Below are 14,509 nucleotides of genomic sequence, written 5' to 3' on the forward strand. Positions count from 1 at the left end.
GAATTTACTAGAATGCAACTCTTTAAATACTTATTTATATTTTTTACAACTGCTTTAACAAAATTACTTTTAGTACAACTTATTTTAAAATCATACATTTTTAATTAAATTATATACAACTTTTTAATTTCTAAAATCTCTCCTTGATATTCTCTCTCACTTAAAAATATCTTTTTCTGATTCTCACGTATCTATCACTATCAATTTCCCCCCAATTTTTCAAGTAAAAGATACTCCATGATTTCATAACCGTATATCCCCTTTCTGCGTCTATAATATATCTTGTGTAGGGGGCGATTTTCATAGAAAACATATTGCTCAGAAAATCATGGACGGTGGTAGTAGAGACATTGTTTGTATTGAAGAAATTTCAGAATCATCTTTTGAAAGAACCAAGTTGTTCTCAACCCGCCATCATCCTCATTCTAGTTATCAACAAGTTGCATCCCGAAAAAAGGAAGATAAAAGGATTTCTGGAAAAAAGCACGGCAGAGATGAATCTACGAAGAAGATTTGCAATAGTAAATCTTTAGTGTTTGACGATGATGATGATTTCTGTTTGGATTCGATACAGAAAAGGAGTCAAGTTGTAGTTGTTAATAGCGGAGTAGATGCTTCCAAAGGTTCCTCAAAGGTATTTCGTAGTAATGCCTACAATATATAGTATACTCCCAGCATATACATGCTAAACGTTTAGAGGCATTAACTATCATATTGAATTGAATATTATATCAAATATAGTTCATTATATATGGTAGATTATCAATTTAGATGTTGAATCTTAATTGTTCATATTTTTCATTTTAGTAAACTACATTGCTTTTTCTATATGTGAAGGCTGAAGTCAAAGGAAAAATTATAGAAGACGAAGTGGAGGACGATTTTTATGTGGAGAATGTTCAGAAAGGAAGAAAAAATGATGTTCATTGCCGGAAAAAACATTCAAATTACGAAAAAGTTAAAGGTACTTATTTAGTATATGGTGTATATGATTTTACCTTCAATATACTTGATATTATTGCGTGATATTGTTATCGTTTCATAGATTATTATTAACATTTCATATATTATTTTCCGTCACATACATGATTATAATATAGATTGTTAGGATTTTTTACTTATGTAGAATTTTTTAATTATATTACGAGTATAATTCTGTTTGTCTGCAGCGTTGGGATCTATACGTGAAGAAGCCTGGAGATATTACATCAAAGCCTAGTGTTCACGTAAATCTTGACATTATAGAAGATTTGAAGGAATATCTATCATCTAAACAATTGGATTTGTTTAGGAACTCATGTTTTGGACATTTTCTTGAACTAAAGAAGATTAGCATACAAAACCAACTAATTCATTACTTATTGTTGAGGGAGGTATATCAGGAGAATGATGGTGAGTTGTGGGTTGAATTGAATGGCGTCAGGCTGCGTTTTGGACTGAAGGAGTTTGCATTGATGACTGGTTTAAATTGTAGTAGTGATGTTGCGAATTGTCCTGATCTTGATTTGGACAATGACTTGGTTGTGAGATGTTTTGATTGTTCTGATAAGATAGATAAAGTGTGCATTGATGAATGCTTCAAACAACGAAGATGCCTTAAAGATTTCAATTCTCTTCTTTTTACATACATTTCTGTTTTCAAATGTAAAAAGTAAGATTATTGAAAAGGCTTACTTAAGACATTGTGGAGAAGGGTCAATATAACTATTACCCTTGGGGCAAAGATGTTTTCAGAGCCACCCTGGAATCTATGAATGACACGTTGAGAGGTAATCCAAAAATGTACAGGATTGGTGGTTTCCCTTTGGCGTTCCAATTTTGGTTTTATGAATGTTGCCAACGGGTTAAACCACAAATTGCTCATCGATTGGAAGAAAGAATACCTCGTATTCTTGGATGGAAGGCTGAATCCAAACCAAGGTATAGCCTAGTTTCAAAGCACATTACGAAGATGAAAACTGATAAGGTATATTTTCCCATTGTTATTATTAATATGTATCTGATGTATACTATTAATAAATATTGTATACAATATATTATATAACATATACTTATATTACAGTATGGTATATAACTATACAATACTACATATCTGAGTGAGTATGATGTCTCTTAGTTCACATAGCTTTTTTAGAATTAATTTTTGATTAATTGCTGTACATTATTTATGATATAAATCTTGTTATCTCTTTTTTTTTTTTAGTTGTACTTGAAGAATATTTCTCCTACTGAATTGGAGAAGGAAAATATGATAAAGGATGTGTTCTTTCTCGCGAATGGGCCGGAGAAGGAGAATACAACTGATAAGGTGATGCGGAATGAGAATGTGGATGAAGATGCAACAGGGAATGAGAATGTGATTGAAGATGTGAAAGAAAAATGTAATAAGAAAGAAAATATGAACGAGCAGACGAATTGGAGGGGGAAGCAGAATGTGAAGGAGAAAGAGTTGCTGAAGGAAAGGGGGGGTATTTGATGAAACTTATATTAAAAGATTCAACACTTATGTTAGATTTTTTCTCTCCTCCACGTCATATATTTGACAAACAGATCAGAGACAGTGACGATCCTCAATTAATTGATGCGAATTTTAAAAAGCTTTTTGATGGTCAAGCTATGCTGAATAAAGAAATTGGAACGGTATGGTGCATGTTACAAATTTTCACTTTTTAATTTCATTACATTAATATATTTCATTAGACCAATCATCAGGGTTTTATATTCTATTAGATCAAAGAGTTAATACAGGACAAATTTGTCGAGCTTTTTAAAGCTCTTGAAATTAAAAACAAGAACCAAGAAAAAGAGACCAACAATTATGGTGACGAGATTGGACAAGTCAGTAAGGATGGTGATACCAATTCAACCTGTGAAAAGCATCTCCAGGACAATCAACAAGACAAAATCGATGTTCATGATCATGATAATAATGTGGACGATGACAAACAAGAATATCGTAACGTCAATGATGCTGATGAAAATATACAACACAACAATATGGATATGGTTTCTGGTATTTTTATAAATATTAGATATATATTAATATTATATTTGTATAATAATTTTTTATATTGAATATTCATATGATATACAACTAGTTATGGATTTGCTCAGATGAATTTATTGAATATTTTCCTGAACATATTATTGATTTGATTGGTTTTACTATGGTGTGGCAGCTGGAGAAATGGTATTGTACGGACAGTGGGGTGAAATAATGGAGACTCAGATGGTGGGAGTAACAAAATCTCAGATTATTAAGCCATTTATGTGGCAGATAATATCACACCTGTAAATGTGCTAAGAAAGAGACGTCTGGCAGCTGTGTTTAAGTCCCCATATGTGAATGATTTTAGTTCAGGTGGCAACACAGTTGAAGATAAGCAGAACAGTTTTGCTGCAAATGTAAAGCTTCCTTTTGAAGCATGTATTACAGAAGAAGTTAGTTTTGAAATGCTTCACGAGTTTGCCAAATGGGTTGATATTGGTCTGAAGGGAAAAAGGTAAGATACTAGTATAAATTAAGTTATTTTGTTTTATACATTAAATGTATAATCTACTAGAGAAATTGGTTTTTATATAATTTGTTTTTTTTTTTTTGTAAGGGGAACGCCATATTCGAAGAAGTTCAACAAGTTAGTCCCGATATTTGATTTTGGAATCTCACAAATCAAGGAAAAGTCATGCTTTTTTGCACTAGAATATAGTGGTGAAGCCCTTTCTAATACGGTATGTCAGTTCAATATTGTATCTCGTCGTGACAGGGTCTTGGGGATATTATCATTCCATTGAGAGGTTCATTTATGTGTATGATCCCATGAGAGGTGCATTACATGATGCTACTGTGTATAAGGAGGTTGAGACATATGCTACTGTGCTCCCATATTTCATGCATGTTGTTGATTTTTACAACAAAAGAAGTGATATTAATTTGGATGGTGGTCCATACCACGGGAAGAATAAGTTGGATCCTTTCGAAGTGATATTGGTTGATGATCTGCCATCGCAACAAGACACGTACGTTACACATATTATGACATTGATATTGTATAATTTTTATATATTATATCAGTGATACTTTATATTTGTTTTTGCAGTGACTGTGGGGTCTATATGGTATCATTTAACTGATTATCAACTTGATGCTATACAACTTCGTAACCGGCTTGGTGTTTTGTTATGGAACTATGGAAGAATGAAACAGACACAAAACTACGTCTCGGATTCGGAGGTGACGAAAAGAAATGAGCGTAAAGGTCTTGCAAAAAGACAGAAGTAGTATTTGGTCTAAAAGTCCATTGCTTTTGATGTTAAAATAAGAAGTATCTTAGATATGACATTGGTGACAATTTAGGATATTAATGCCTTCGTATGTGAAAAGCAGTAACAATATTTTTTTGGCAATATTGTTTACATTCAGTTGCACTTTAATTGTTCATTTTTCTTAACAACTTAAAGTACATTAGTATGTGTGACAAATTATATTCGCGACAACTGCTGCTAGAACTTTCTTTCCCCGTATGCGTATATGCTATTTGGGAGTTTTTTACAACACTAGTATTTTATCTACTACGGTCAGACCTCTTTATAACAATATCCTTATGTAACAACACTTCAACATAAAAGTCAAGTTCTTTCGGAACCAAATGTCGTATTTTGTTATAATATATGTTCTCTTTAACAGCAATTCGCTATAACATCCAAAATTATCTGAAAAAAACGAGCTTGTTATAGAGAGCTTTGACCGTACAATATTAGATCATTTTTTGTACTACGAGGATCATCCCCTACATGAGTTCCACAGTGCTTGTTTGCGATATCCTATAGGAGTGAGTATGACATCTTAGATATATACAGTTCAATTGTTACTTGTATCTACTTCATTTCATATTTTTTAAGTTTCAGTAAGGGACAAATAATATAAGGATGAACAGAAAGAAGCAAAAAACTGATAATCTCTCTCTCCTAGATTGTTGTCGACCCAACAAGCTAATTATCAAGATTAAAGTTGATTTTTGTCATTATTGTCTTGTTTAGATAATAAGATTAAAAACTTGATAACAACTTAGCTTACCCTGAATTGTCAAACCACGGAGAAAAACCAAATACAGAAATATTACTAGAATATACAATTTCTTTTTAGAAGCCTCAATTTCTTCACAGACAATCAAAAGCCTCAATCTCTTTTTGGAAGATTTCTGCATGTTTTCCTGTTATGGCCATACTGTCCACATATACCGCAAGAAACTTTGGATTTCTTGGATTGTATTTCCGCAGCTGTCTGCCATCGACACTTTTTTGGCCTTCCTGGCTGAACTTGACCAACTGGTGGTAGCACGACTTCTTCTAATATTTCTCTAGGAATGTGCCAATTGCTCTCGTTGGGTATAGGAAATACCCCTTGTTCATAGGTTTTTAACATGTAATCAATACTAAAGAATACTGAGCAATACTCGTACGCACTCATTCCTTCCTTTGTCACAACCGCCAACGCATGTGGGCACGGCATTTCATCCTTCTGAAATCTACGGCATGTGCATGTTCTTTCGTTCATATTCACCACATATCGCATACCATCTTCCAATACTGTATATAATGAATAGCTTGACGGCTTCACCTGTAATAAGTTAAAATTATGGTTGTACAAAATATATTATATATATAAAATCATAATATACGTAGGCTATATAATATATAATGCTCTGTATACTTTATATATATACTAGTAGGGTTAGCCCGGGCTTTGCCCGGGCCCAACATGAACAATGCTGTGCTTTTTGTTATATATTATGCTACTTTGTCAACGTAAGGGAATACGGGTAACATTGAGCGGATGGGTTTTCGTTTTAGGTGTTGGTAGTAATTTTTTCTTTTTCCGAGTAAATTTGTTAGTACTAAGCTAAGGTTGCATATTATTTTGTATAGGTATGCGGCTATGGTTTCACTGTTGGATTAGAGTTACGATGAAACACTTTGAAGTTTTGGAGGTATGACTGAAAACATAAATGTATATATAATGGGAGCTGCCTGGATTTACCAGATAATTCAAAGAGTTAGTTTGCGTAGCTAACAGTAAACTGTTGAAAACATAAATTCATATATAATGGGGGCTGCTTGGATTTGCCAGATAATTCAAACACAAAATGTGGAACATTGAACTGCAGTAAACAACACCAGCAAAATTTGTATTGGTAAGAGTTAGTTTGCATAGCTATTTATAGAAAATGTGAAATATTGTACAGCAGTAGACAACACAACGAAAATCTTCCTTGAATGCAAGTATTACAACTGCTATAGCCTATCAAATAACATTGAGGCGACCTTTGTTGCACTTCAAATCTGACGAGGCACCTGTACGAAAAACAAATTGGGAGTTAAGTGTAAAAGAGTAGTTGAGAATATGTAATTTGGACAAAGAGTTGTGAAGACATTGGACACAGATTTTGTTTAGCATGGCAACATAGGCTTTACCGTATGAGCAAAATCCATAAGTCTATTTTGACATTAAATAAGTTTTTTAATGGACAGAAATTGAGAGCAATAAATGTAATTGTTCATTAAGTAGGCTAAAGCATACAACAAAAAAACTTTTGAGATTTGCCTTTTTCACTTTTGGATTAGAGTTCTGATGAAACGCTTTGAAGTTTTGGAGGTATGACGAAAACATAAATGTATATATAGTGGGAGCTACTCGGGTTTACAAGATTATTTAAAGAGTTAGTTTGCGTAGGTAACAATAAACAGTTCATGAAAATCTGCGTAGTTATTCACACAAAATAGGGATAAAATAAGCAGTTTAACGGACGAAAATTGGGAGCAGTAAATGTAATTGTTCATTAAGTAGCGTACAAGCAGACAACAGAAATTCTTTTGGGATTTGGAAATGTCATCTTGCTAAATCATTTAACAAAGAGTTAGAATGCATGCTTGGATGGACAAACAATGTTGTTCACTTTCTACCTGACAAAACTTTTATTATATATGAACTTATTGTTTGTGTTTGCGGTTGTTTATTAGCTGTATTTTCTTTGATTTTGTTCTTACATACAAAGTAACTTAGTTAAAAGCTCTTAAAAAAAGTATAGTCTATCAAGTATTAATTTCTAACCTTGAGTATTTTTGCAGAGGACTTGGTCATTGTACGTTAGGTTTCTTTCTTGGGTTTTCATCTTCTGTCGATGGACTGCGATCTGCTTCTTCAGAAGTGATGGATTGTACCTTCCTTTTACTTTCCTCGCCAATAGTAGTTGATGTTAAAGATTGTGCCAGGTCGAAGACAGTCTGTTTCTGAGTGTAAAATAAAATGACAAAGGTACCAGGTGGCCTATCTGGTGTTCTGAGTAGTGATTTTTGTAAATAAATTTTGAATAGCTTGTCTAGCAGGTGCTCTCTGATATGCTCAACGGGTAACAATTGTTTCTTTGGGGAAACTTTTACCACAAAATGAGTAAAGTGAAGACTTTAAATTAATTTGAAGTGACGCAAAATGATTCTAGAGTTGTCAGTATATGCACCTGGACAATGGTAGTTTCATATATTTGGTCTGCTGTCAGTGAAAGCATTGTTTCAGCTAGTTTGTCCGACACTACTACTGTTATTGTTTCGCTCCCGTCTGTGACATCAACTTCAAATTCACATCTACATTGTTGTGTTTGTGTAATCATAAAGTTTTAGTCGTTAGATGTCGTTTGTCATAGTATGTCAATAGTAAGAGTTGCTATTACCTTGGAATCAACATTCTCTCTAGCTTGCAGTTGATACAGAGAACTTTCTTTTTGTGTTTGATTCGTGTTAGATGTTGGCATTAAGAGCATAGAAGTACGAAAAAAAAACTGAAATTCACTTGGTAATGATATTTCTCCTTCAACATAAAAACTTTGCGCCTGTTTAGAAAATAATAAAAAGATACTACTTAGTAATTACAACGTAGAATAACTCGCTATAAGGTATTTTTAATACGATATAAAAGGAAAAGAACAATCAATGCCAAGTCCGACTGATATGTTTTAATATACTCACAGTGGACTGTGAAGGAATGCTTGAAATAGAAAGTATTTGATCTTCAAAAGGTGCAACATTTAGTGTCGAAGGCGATGCTGATGTACTTTTGAGAGTGTATTCAATTAGCATCTGCTTGTTGTCCTTTGCCCCGCGATGTAATAGTAGATATTGTGATTTTGTTTTGATGTAATATGGTATGAAACAATGGAACATATTCCTGTGCAAATAAAACCTGTTTCATACCAATTCATTAACTTTGCTGCCTGCAGGTACAAAGGATCGATTAAGATTAAGGAGTTGAACCTTGTTGTTAGTCGGACGTCTACATGTCATATACTTGTTAATGAATAAAGGTAAACATTAATGTACATGTGTGATGTAAAGTAAGTTGTGAATACCTTGTTTAAAGTTAGAAACAACTATTCATTTTGCAACAATGACATGGTATCTATGTAGCTGCTGCAGTAGTTCAGTTCCATCTTTGTCAGCCAATTCTCCCCATATAGTAAACAGAAAAGGATTTCAGCCAATTCTCCCCATATAGTAAACAGAAAAGGATTTTTCCTATGAAATTAAGGATGCTGTGTTAAATACATATTTTGCTGTTAGAGGTAGTTAAAGTGTGTATTACTTGTCGTCTATAAGAATAGCCTCTTGAAATCTTCTGTTTTCGCTGCCTTGATATTTCATGGTACCGCAATTTGCCACAACTGCCACCAGGTCTGCTTTAGAAAAGCATGCGTGTATAAAAGTAGGATGCAGTTATTTAAATTTGATAATGAAGAAGCACAAATATTTTTACAACGGAAAATAAAATAGTATAAAGTCGTATTTTTTTACCGAATTCATCTCCTGGAATCTGTTTCTCGATATCGGCAAAGGACACCATGTTTAATCTTGAAGGCAACGGTAACATTGATTCTTCTTCATTGTTCTCCATAACTTCTTCGACAATACTGAAGGTATCGAGGACCCATTCGAAGTTGTGCATGGGTATTGCAAAACGTGACGGTTCCCTAACTTTAGCTGCCGGGATGAGGTATGTGTGGAAATGTTTGAAAAGGTTGTCATAATGTGCGACTTCAGGACCATATGTTATGATGCAGATTTGGTCTTCCTGCAATTTGTTAACATCTAAGATGGAGAAAGTGTTTACAGATATGGTAGAAGCTTTACTATGTACTTGAGATGTTTGTGAACTTACGTTTTCGTCCTGGACGATGGTTGTTTGAAAGTTCACCCGGTGATCTCTGCTAATTTTTGGGCGGATTTTGTCAACAACTTGTATTTTACAAGTCCAATCTCTAGTAAATGGCGTGATTTCATGGATGGTATATCGATGCTTCATCTTTTGAGTATCTTGCAACCTGTGAAGAATGAAAATGTAGGACAAAGTAATTGACCCTGAGGAATTATATGAAGAAAACAATTGAAACAACTCAATGTTAGACATGACGGTAGGGGTAATTATGTGCTCTGTTGAGCTCATAGCTTGTCGATTTAGTTTGGATGGTTTATTCTGTCGGAAAGTTATATTGGGTAATCTCATGTGTGAACATAAATGTAAAAAGTAGGGTGCTTTGGTGTAAAAAAATCCATATAGGTGATATTATTTAGTTGAGAATAAATTTTAGTCAATTATGATATTTCCCGCGAGTCTTCTCAATAAAAATGATTTTGGTCATACCAAATACACCTAATTAAGTATAAATATCAAAATATTATCAGATAATAGTTGAGTTAATTCGATTGGACATGTAGTCACTAATCCCGCTATATGTCCCGTGATATTCTTGTCCTAATGATAATTATTAGGTATAATTATTTTGGATACATCTATATTTTGAAAGGTTTTACAAAATTACTTTGTCGAATAGAGTGAAGCTCCTTTTTAATTTGAATTGTTTACACATTTTTTATTTTGGAAAAAACTCAGAAGACCCGAAAAAACTTAAACCACTCCATATTCTTTCTGGGCGTAAGAGTTCAGGAAGAACCATGAAAATGAATTATTAATAGCAAAAATCCAACACGTATGAAAACCAATTGGCGGAATATCGAATCGTCACCGGCTATGATGTACCTAGACTCAAATTACCAGCCCTTCCTTCCTATGGGAAGTAACAAATTAACCAAAACATAATAATGAAAGTCTAATCAAAGTCCTGATTCGTTGAAGAGTTTTCTCAAACACTTACAGAGCCAAATGAAACAGAAAAACACAAGATGAGAACAAGGAAACCCATCAGAGAACAGTAGATAAATGAAATAGAAAAATATAAGATGAAAACAAGGAAACCCGGCAGAAAACTATGATCAAAATGAAAAATCCAAACGAATTATAGAAAATTGCAAGATAATTATGAAATACAATACCTGAAAACAGTAGTAGCATAACCTTCTGGCAACCTGAAAAGAAGTTAGTTCCTCCTTTTCTATGTTACTGCCCGCATATACCCTGATGGTAATCGTGATTCCCGCTTGTTCTTGGTTTTGTCCTCTAATTTCAAGTGGTAAAATCGAGCGGTGAAATAAAGTTCAACCTTGTAGAAGAAAAACACATGAATAATTACAGTGTAGATGAAAAGTGAAATACAGCGAAGGAAGAAGAGAAGCAGAAGATTATTTAGAGAGCCCAACTATGTGCTGTCACTGTTAAACAAAATAATGCCACGCCGTGCATAAGTGTCAATAAAATTTACAGGTGTTGGTCTTGATTTGAATGTGTAAGCTAAAATTTAGCTTCAAATGACTGAGGTGTCACCGTAGTTAGTGCATTAAGAAACCATAGTGAACAATTAGATCATCTGATGGTGGCTTTACATTATATTATAATATAGATAGGTAACTGTTGATGCAAATCAAAAGCTGGTTACATAACGCAGTGAAAACAGAACGGTACAGTGAAGGCAGTAAAATATTTATGAAGGAACTACTGAAAGATTTTCTTTTGGCTAGTCAAATTGTTTCCTTTTATTGCGCCTGGGTCCAAGCATTGAGTTACATATTATTTTTCAAGTTGTGATTTGGGTTATTTGAATTATGTAGAAACAACTCAAAAATATATATTTTTCAAATAAAATTATATATCAGTAGATATTAATTAATAAGCACAACATGAAATAATTTTTCAAATCTCGAGGTAGATAATATGTTTTCTTTTTAAATATTTATATCAATTCAACCCCTTGATTTTACTACTTGCATTTTATTTTGCAGTCAATGTAAAAATAGTTATTTTCTTCAATATCACAACAAAAATAAATGTGAGCAGTAAATATGATGGTTTGAACATGTAAACCAAATTTATTTATTGATATTTTATAAATGGATATGTAAACGAACTAACAGAGAGCGCGTAATGATGATTAATTTTTTTCGCTATTTGAATTACATGTTTTCAACTACAATTCAATTAAATCAACTACAATAATTGGTACTTGATTTTATTTATTCTTCACCCCGAATGTATTTTTATTACATTTGGGAAGAAGTCATTCACAAAAAAGTATAGAGTTTTTTTTTCATGACCTTTCTAAGGGTACAAATATAATTTTGTAACGTTTTCCAATTTTTTTTGTGTTTTTACTATGAAAGCGCTGCCGAAAATTAGAAAGTTTTCTTTAGATTCTTAAAATGAAACAGTTTGACAGGTTTTTTCTTCTTAACTTTTGTCATGTTTGAATTTTTTCCCGTCAGAATAGTAGATCAATGGTACTTTTATAAGTTAAATTGTTTAAACGTTAGCAAATTTAATTTACTTTTGACGGGTTCTCAACTAAATATTTTTGAGTAAAGTTAATAACAAGTTAACCTACTTTTAACGAAGACAATAGATATAATAGTGTATCCATATAATCCAGTTAAAATAAGTTATAATAATTTTATTTTATTAAAGTTTCCTATTTAGTTTTATAGAGTAGCGTAATATGGAGTTCACTAATTGTGGTCCCCATGTTTAGTACAAAATGCGGCTTGAAATAACAGAAAGGACAACGATAACCTTGTGAAAGCAAGCAAGGATGTTGAGCTAGATGAATATTTTAGGTAATAAACTGATATTTCATGATTTTTCCGATAAAGGAAAACAAACATAATGAATCGAAGATAATCTGAAACGTACAAAGTCGATATTTTCCCTTCAGTGGGAGCTTTTATTTGTTGATGGAGGTTGATTCCACGATTAGCAACACTCGATGCTGGAAGAGCTAGTTCATTCGCTAGCCAAACCTTCACTGGTTCTGGGTCAACTGCAGCAAAGATGAATTTGCAACAATAGTAAGAAAAGACATTGAATGACTCTAAAAATATATAGGACTTCCATGACAACTATTTCCTCGGGTAAAGAAGTGAACAATTGCTTTTCACATGGTTTGTCCGTGTAATGTAGCTTAATAATAAACCACGAAGATAATCCTGAATCAACTGAAATACATCAGAAGAATATAAATGAGAAAACTGTGGTAGCAGTAGCGAAAAAGGAAATAACAGCAGGACACAACCAACTAACATATCTAGACATCAGAGATAATGTAAATCATTTTTTCACAGAAAATCCTATTGTACCGACAATTGGAGTTATGATTGTTTACACGAAAAACACATTGAACCCCTTAAACAACAATAAGTTACTTGGGATCTAAACTTATTTGACATAATTTCTATGACTGAACAAAAGAAAGAACTGGAGTAACAAATATTTTCAGCATCGAAAATTCGAGCAGCGACAATTTTCCCTTATTCAGGTTACATTCACAAAGATGTCTCACAAAATGATATATGTAGACACATTCAAATTTATGTGATATTTGTTACCTCAATCTAATATAAGACTTTGTGGTGTTCATCAATTTTCTGCGTACAAGTTGGGGTCTTCATCCAATCTATGGTTGCAAGTTTGACGATTCAAAAAATGTGTTACCTTTAAAGTATATCTACCGTCAGACTGTCCTTGAAGGTTACATCATAAGCTTTTCAGAGGGGCTTCCTGCATCATGAAGAGAGCAAGAATACATTCAGTCCTTACAAACGGGAAACCTATGATACTGAAAAAGAAGTCACACGACTATAAAAAATCCACGTCAAACAAAGGGTAAAGCAACAGTCAAAAAAAGAGCAAAACAAAGATAATTTTTTTTCTAAGTAGCTTAGTTGATAAATTTCTCCATCAAGTAACCCAGAAAGAAGCCTGGCTAGACGAAACATTGAAAAACAACTTTGTACCTAGAGGAGAAGAAATATATGAGAATGACAACAAGTTTATAGAGAAAAGCATACAGTAGCTATCAAATAATGTCGCATAATGGAAGCATGTTTGGAGAGAAAAAGAGACAGTAACTATCTAATAATGTCCCATTCTCATTTTAATCTGGTTTAATAATCATGTCCTTGCTTCAATATTAAAGATCGACATTTATATAATATATATTCTTAGATAAGAAGCTAAATATCAGCAATGCATACGAAGTCAAGTCAATCATGATGCTTCATAGAGATTTCAAGCGATGGACATGAAGGTTTGGTGCTACCAGTTAGTTGGTTATGATAAAACCAAAAAGAAGTAATATAAAAACTGTATGGTCTATGCAGCATCCTAACTTTGGAGTTCTGTAGACACAAATTTTAGCATACTATTATCCTATTGTAGTTTTTCAAATGTTAATTTATGTGGTGGACGTACATTTTGAGGCCCACGGAGAAGCAACTCAAATATATAGAAATTTCTGCATAATCATATATGCATATCAGGCTTTTTGAGCAATATTTTTATAATGCACAGTCCTTAGTCATGTTCAACAGTTGAAGGATTCTCATTGGAAGGTCATGCAAGCTGGACAATATTTTTAATCAAAATTAAATCGCTCAACTCTGTTGTACGAAGAACTAATAATATAAATATTCATCTTACAGAAATGAAGGCTACCAAGGAAAACCTAAGGGTAAAAAATAAAACACATTATCCTTTTAGAACAGCAGAAACAGAGCTAGACAACTTGTATGGTACATGAAGGTCCCAAATATTCAAGAGTTGATTTGGGTATAAGATCTATATATGTACTTCCATGAATAGGCCGAAGGGTTGTCACATTTGTACTACATAAATGGTTAGTCATTCATTTATGTAGATAATAGAAATAAACTTAAGGTCCGGAGTACCTTACAATGAAACATCTTCAAATGCCAAATGGCAAGCAAAGTCAATGTAGATTGAGGGCTGAGAATTTTTAACACAGTAATCTTTTCAAAAGCAGAATTCGCAGTATGGCCTGAGAATTTAAGCTGTAGAATTTCATTACTATATCTATCTTTTGAGTATCTATGAACTTCGTTCTGTTTTCATATGTATGATGATATATAACCTCTTGTAAAGTTCGAAACATTAAGATTATGAGAGAAAAATCTATTAACTACTGCAGCTTCTTTCAGGAACAAACAGTTAATCACCGAAACTGTAAAAGTCAATTCATAATAACAAAAATGAAACACATTAGAAAACCAAAAAGGCAAA

At 33.0% G+C, this 14,509-nt stretch overlaps 2 protein-coding genes across 3 annotated transcripts; one reads left to right on the forward strand and one right to left on the reverse strand.

Annotated features, from left to right (window-relative positions):
• The first annotated feature begins 280 nt into the window (after positions 1-280).
• On the forward strand, positions 281-4,011 carry LOC107805742 (uncharacterized). Of its 2 annotated transcripts, none has more exons than XM_016629814.2 (5): positions 281-634; positions 838-964; positions 1,170-1,966; positions 2,204-3,503; positions 3,606-4,011. In XM_016629814.2, exons 3-4 carry the CDS (start codon positions 1,751-1,753, stop codon positions 2,474-2,476), a joined length of 489 nt encoding a protein of 162 aa, XP_016485300.2. In that variant the 5' UTR covers positions 281-634; positions 838-964; positions 1,170-1,750; the 3' UTR covers positions 2,477-3,503; positions 3,606-4,011. Both variants share the same exon structure in this region, with proteins under 2 accessions (XP_016485300.2, XP_016485307.1).
• A 2,150-nt stretch (positions 4,012-6,161) lies between these two features.
• On the reverse strand, positions 6,162-12,810 carry LOC107805754 (uncharacterized). The gene is made up of 10 exons (XM_075247214.1): positions 12,125-12,810; positions 10,378-10,544; positions 9,206-9,368; positions 8,842-9,118; positions 8,633-8,723; positions 8,400-8,565; positions 8,020-8,264; positions 7,725-7,883; positions 7,109-7,638; positions 6,162-6,351 (listed from the first exon to the last, which is right to left on the reverse strand). Exons 3-6 carry the CDS (start codon positions 9,347-9,349, stop codon positions 8,421-8,423), a joined length of 657 nt encoding a protein of 218 aa, XP_075103315.1. The 5' UTR covers positions 9,350-9,368; positions 10,378-10,544; positions 12,125-12,810; the 3' UTR covers positions 6,162-6,351; positions 7,109-7,638; positions 7,725-7,883; positions 8,020-8,264; positions 8,400-8,420.
• Positions 12,811-14,509: the final 1,699 nt, after the last annotated feature.

The sequence above is a fragment of the Nicotiana tabacum genome, chromosome 24 (assembly GCF_000715075.1).
Source record: "Nicotiana tabacum cultivar K326 chromosome 24, ASM71507v2, whole genome shotgun sequence".
Classification (NCBI taxonomy): Eukaryota; Viridiplantae; Streptophyta; class Magnoliopsida; order Solanales; family Solanaceae; genus Nicotiana; species Nicotiana tabacum.

Bases quoted from the DNA above. Each gene is read 5' to 3' on its own strand.
- LOC107805742 (XM_016629814.2), top strand. From the start codon at position 1,751: ATGAATGACACGTTGAGAGGTAATCCAAAAATGTACAGGATTGGTGGT. The intron at 1,967-2,203 runs GTATATTTTCCC...TTTTTTTTTTAG, and splicing joins CGAAGATGAAAACTGATAAG to TTGTACTTGAAGAATATTTC.
- LOC107805754 (XM_075247214.1), bottom strand. From the start codon at position 9,349: ATGAAGCATCGATATACCATCCATGAAATCACGCCATTTACTAGAGAT. The intron at 8,724-8,841 runs GTAAAAAAATAC...TTTCTAAAGCAG, and splicing joins GATTCCAGGAGATGAATTCG to ACCTGGTGGCAGTTGTGGCA. The intron at 8,566-8,632 runs GTAATACACACT...TTAATTTCATAG, and splicing joins GCTATTCTTATAGACGACAA to GAAAAATCCTTTTCTGTTTA.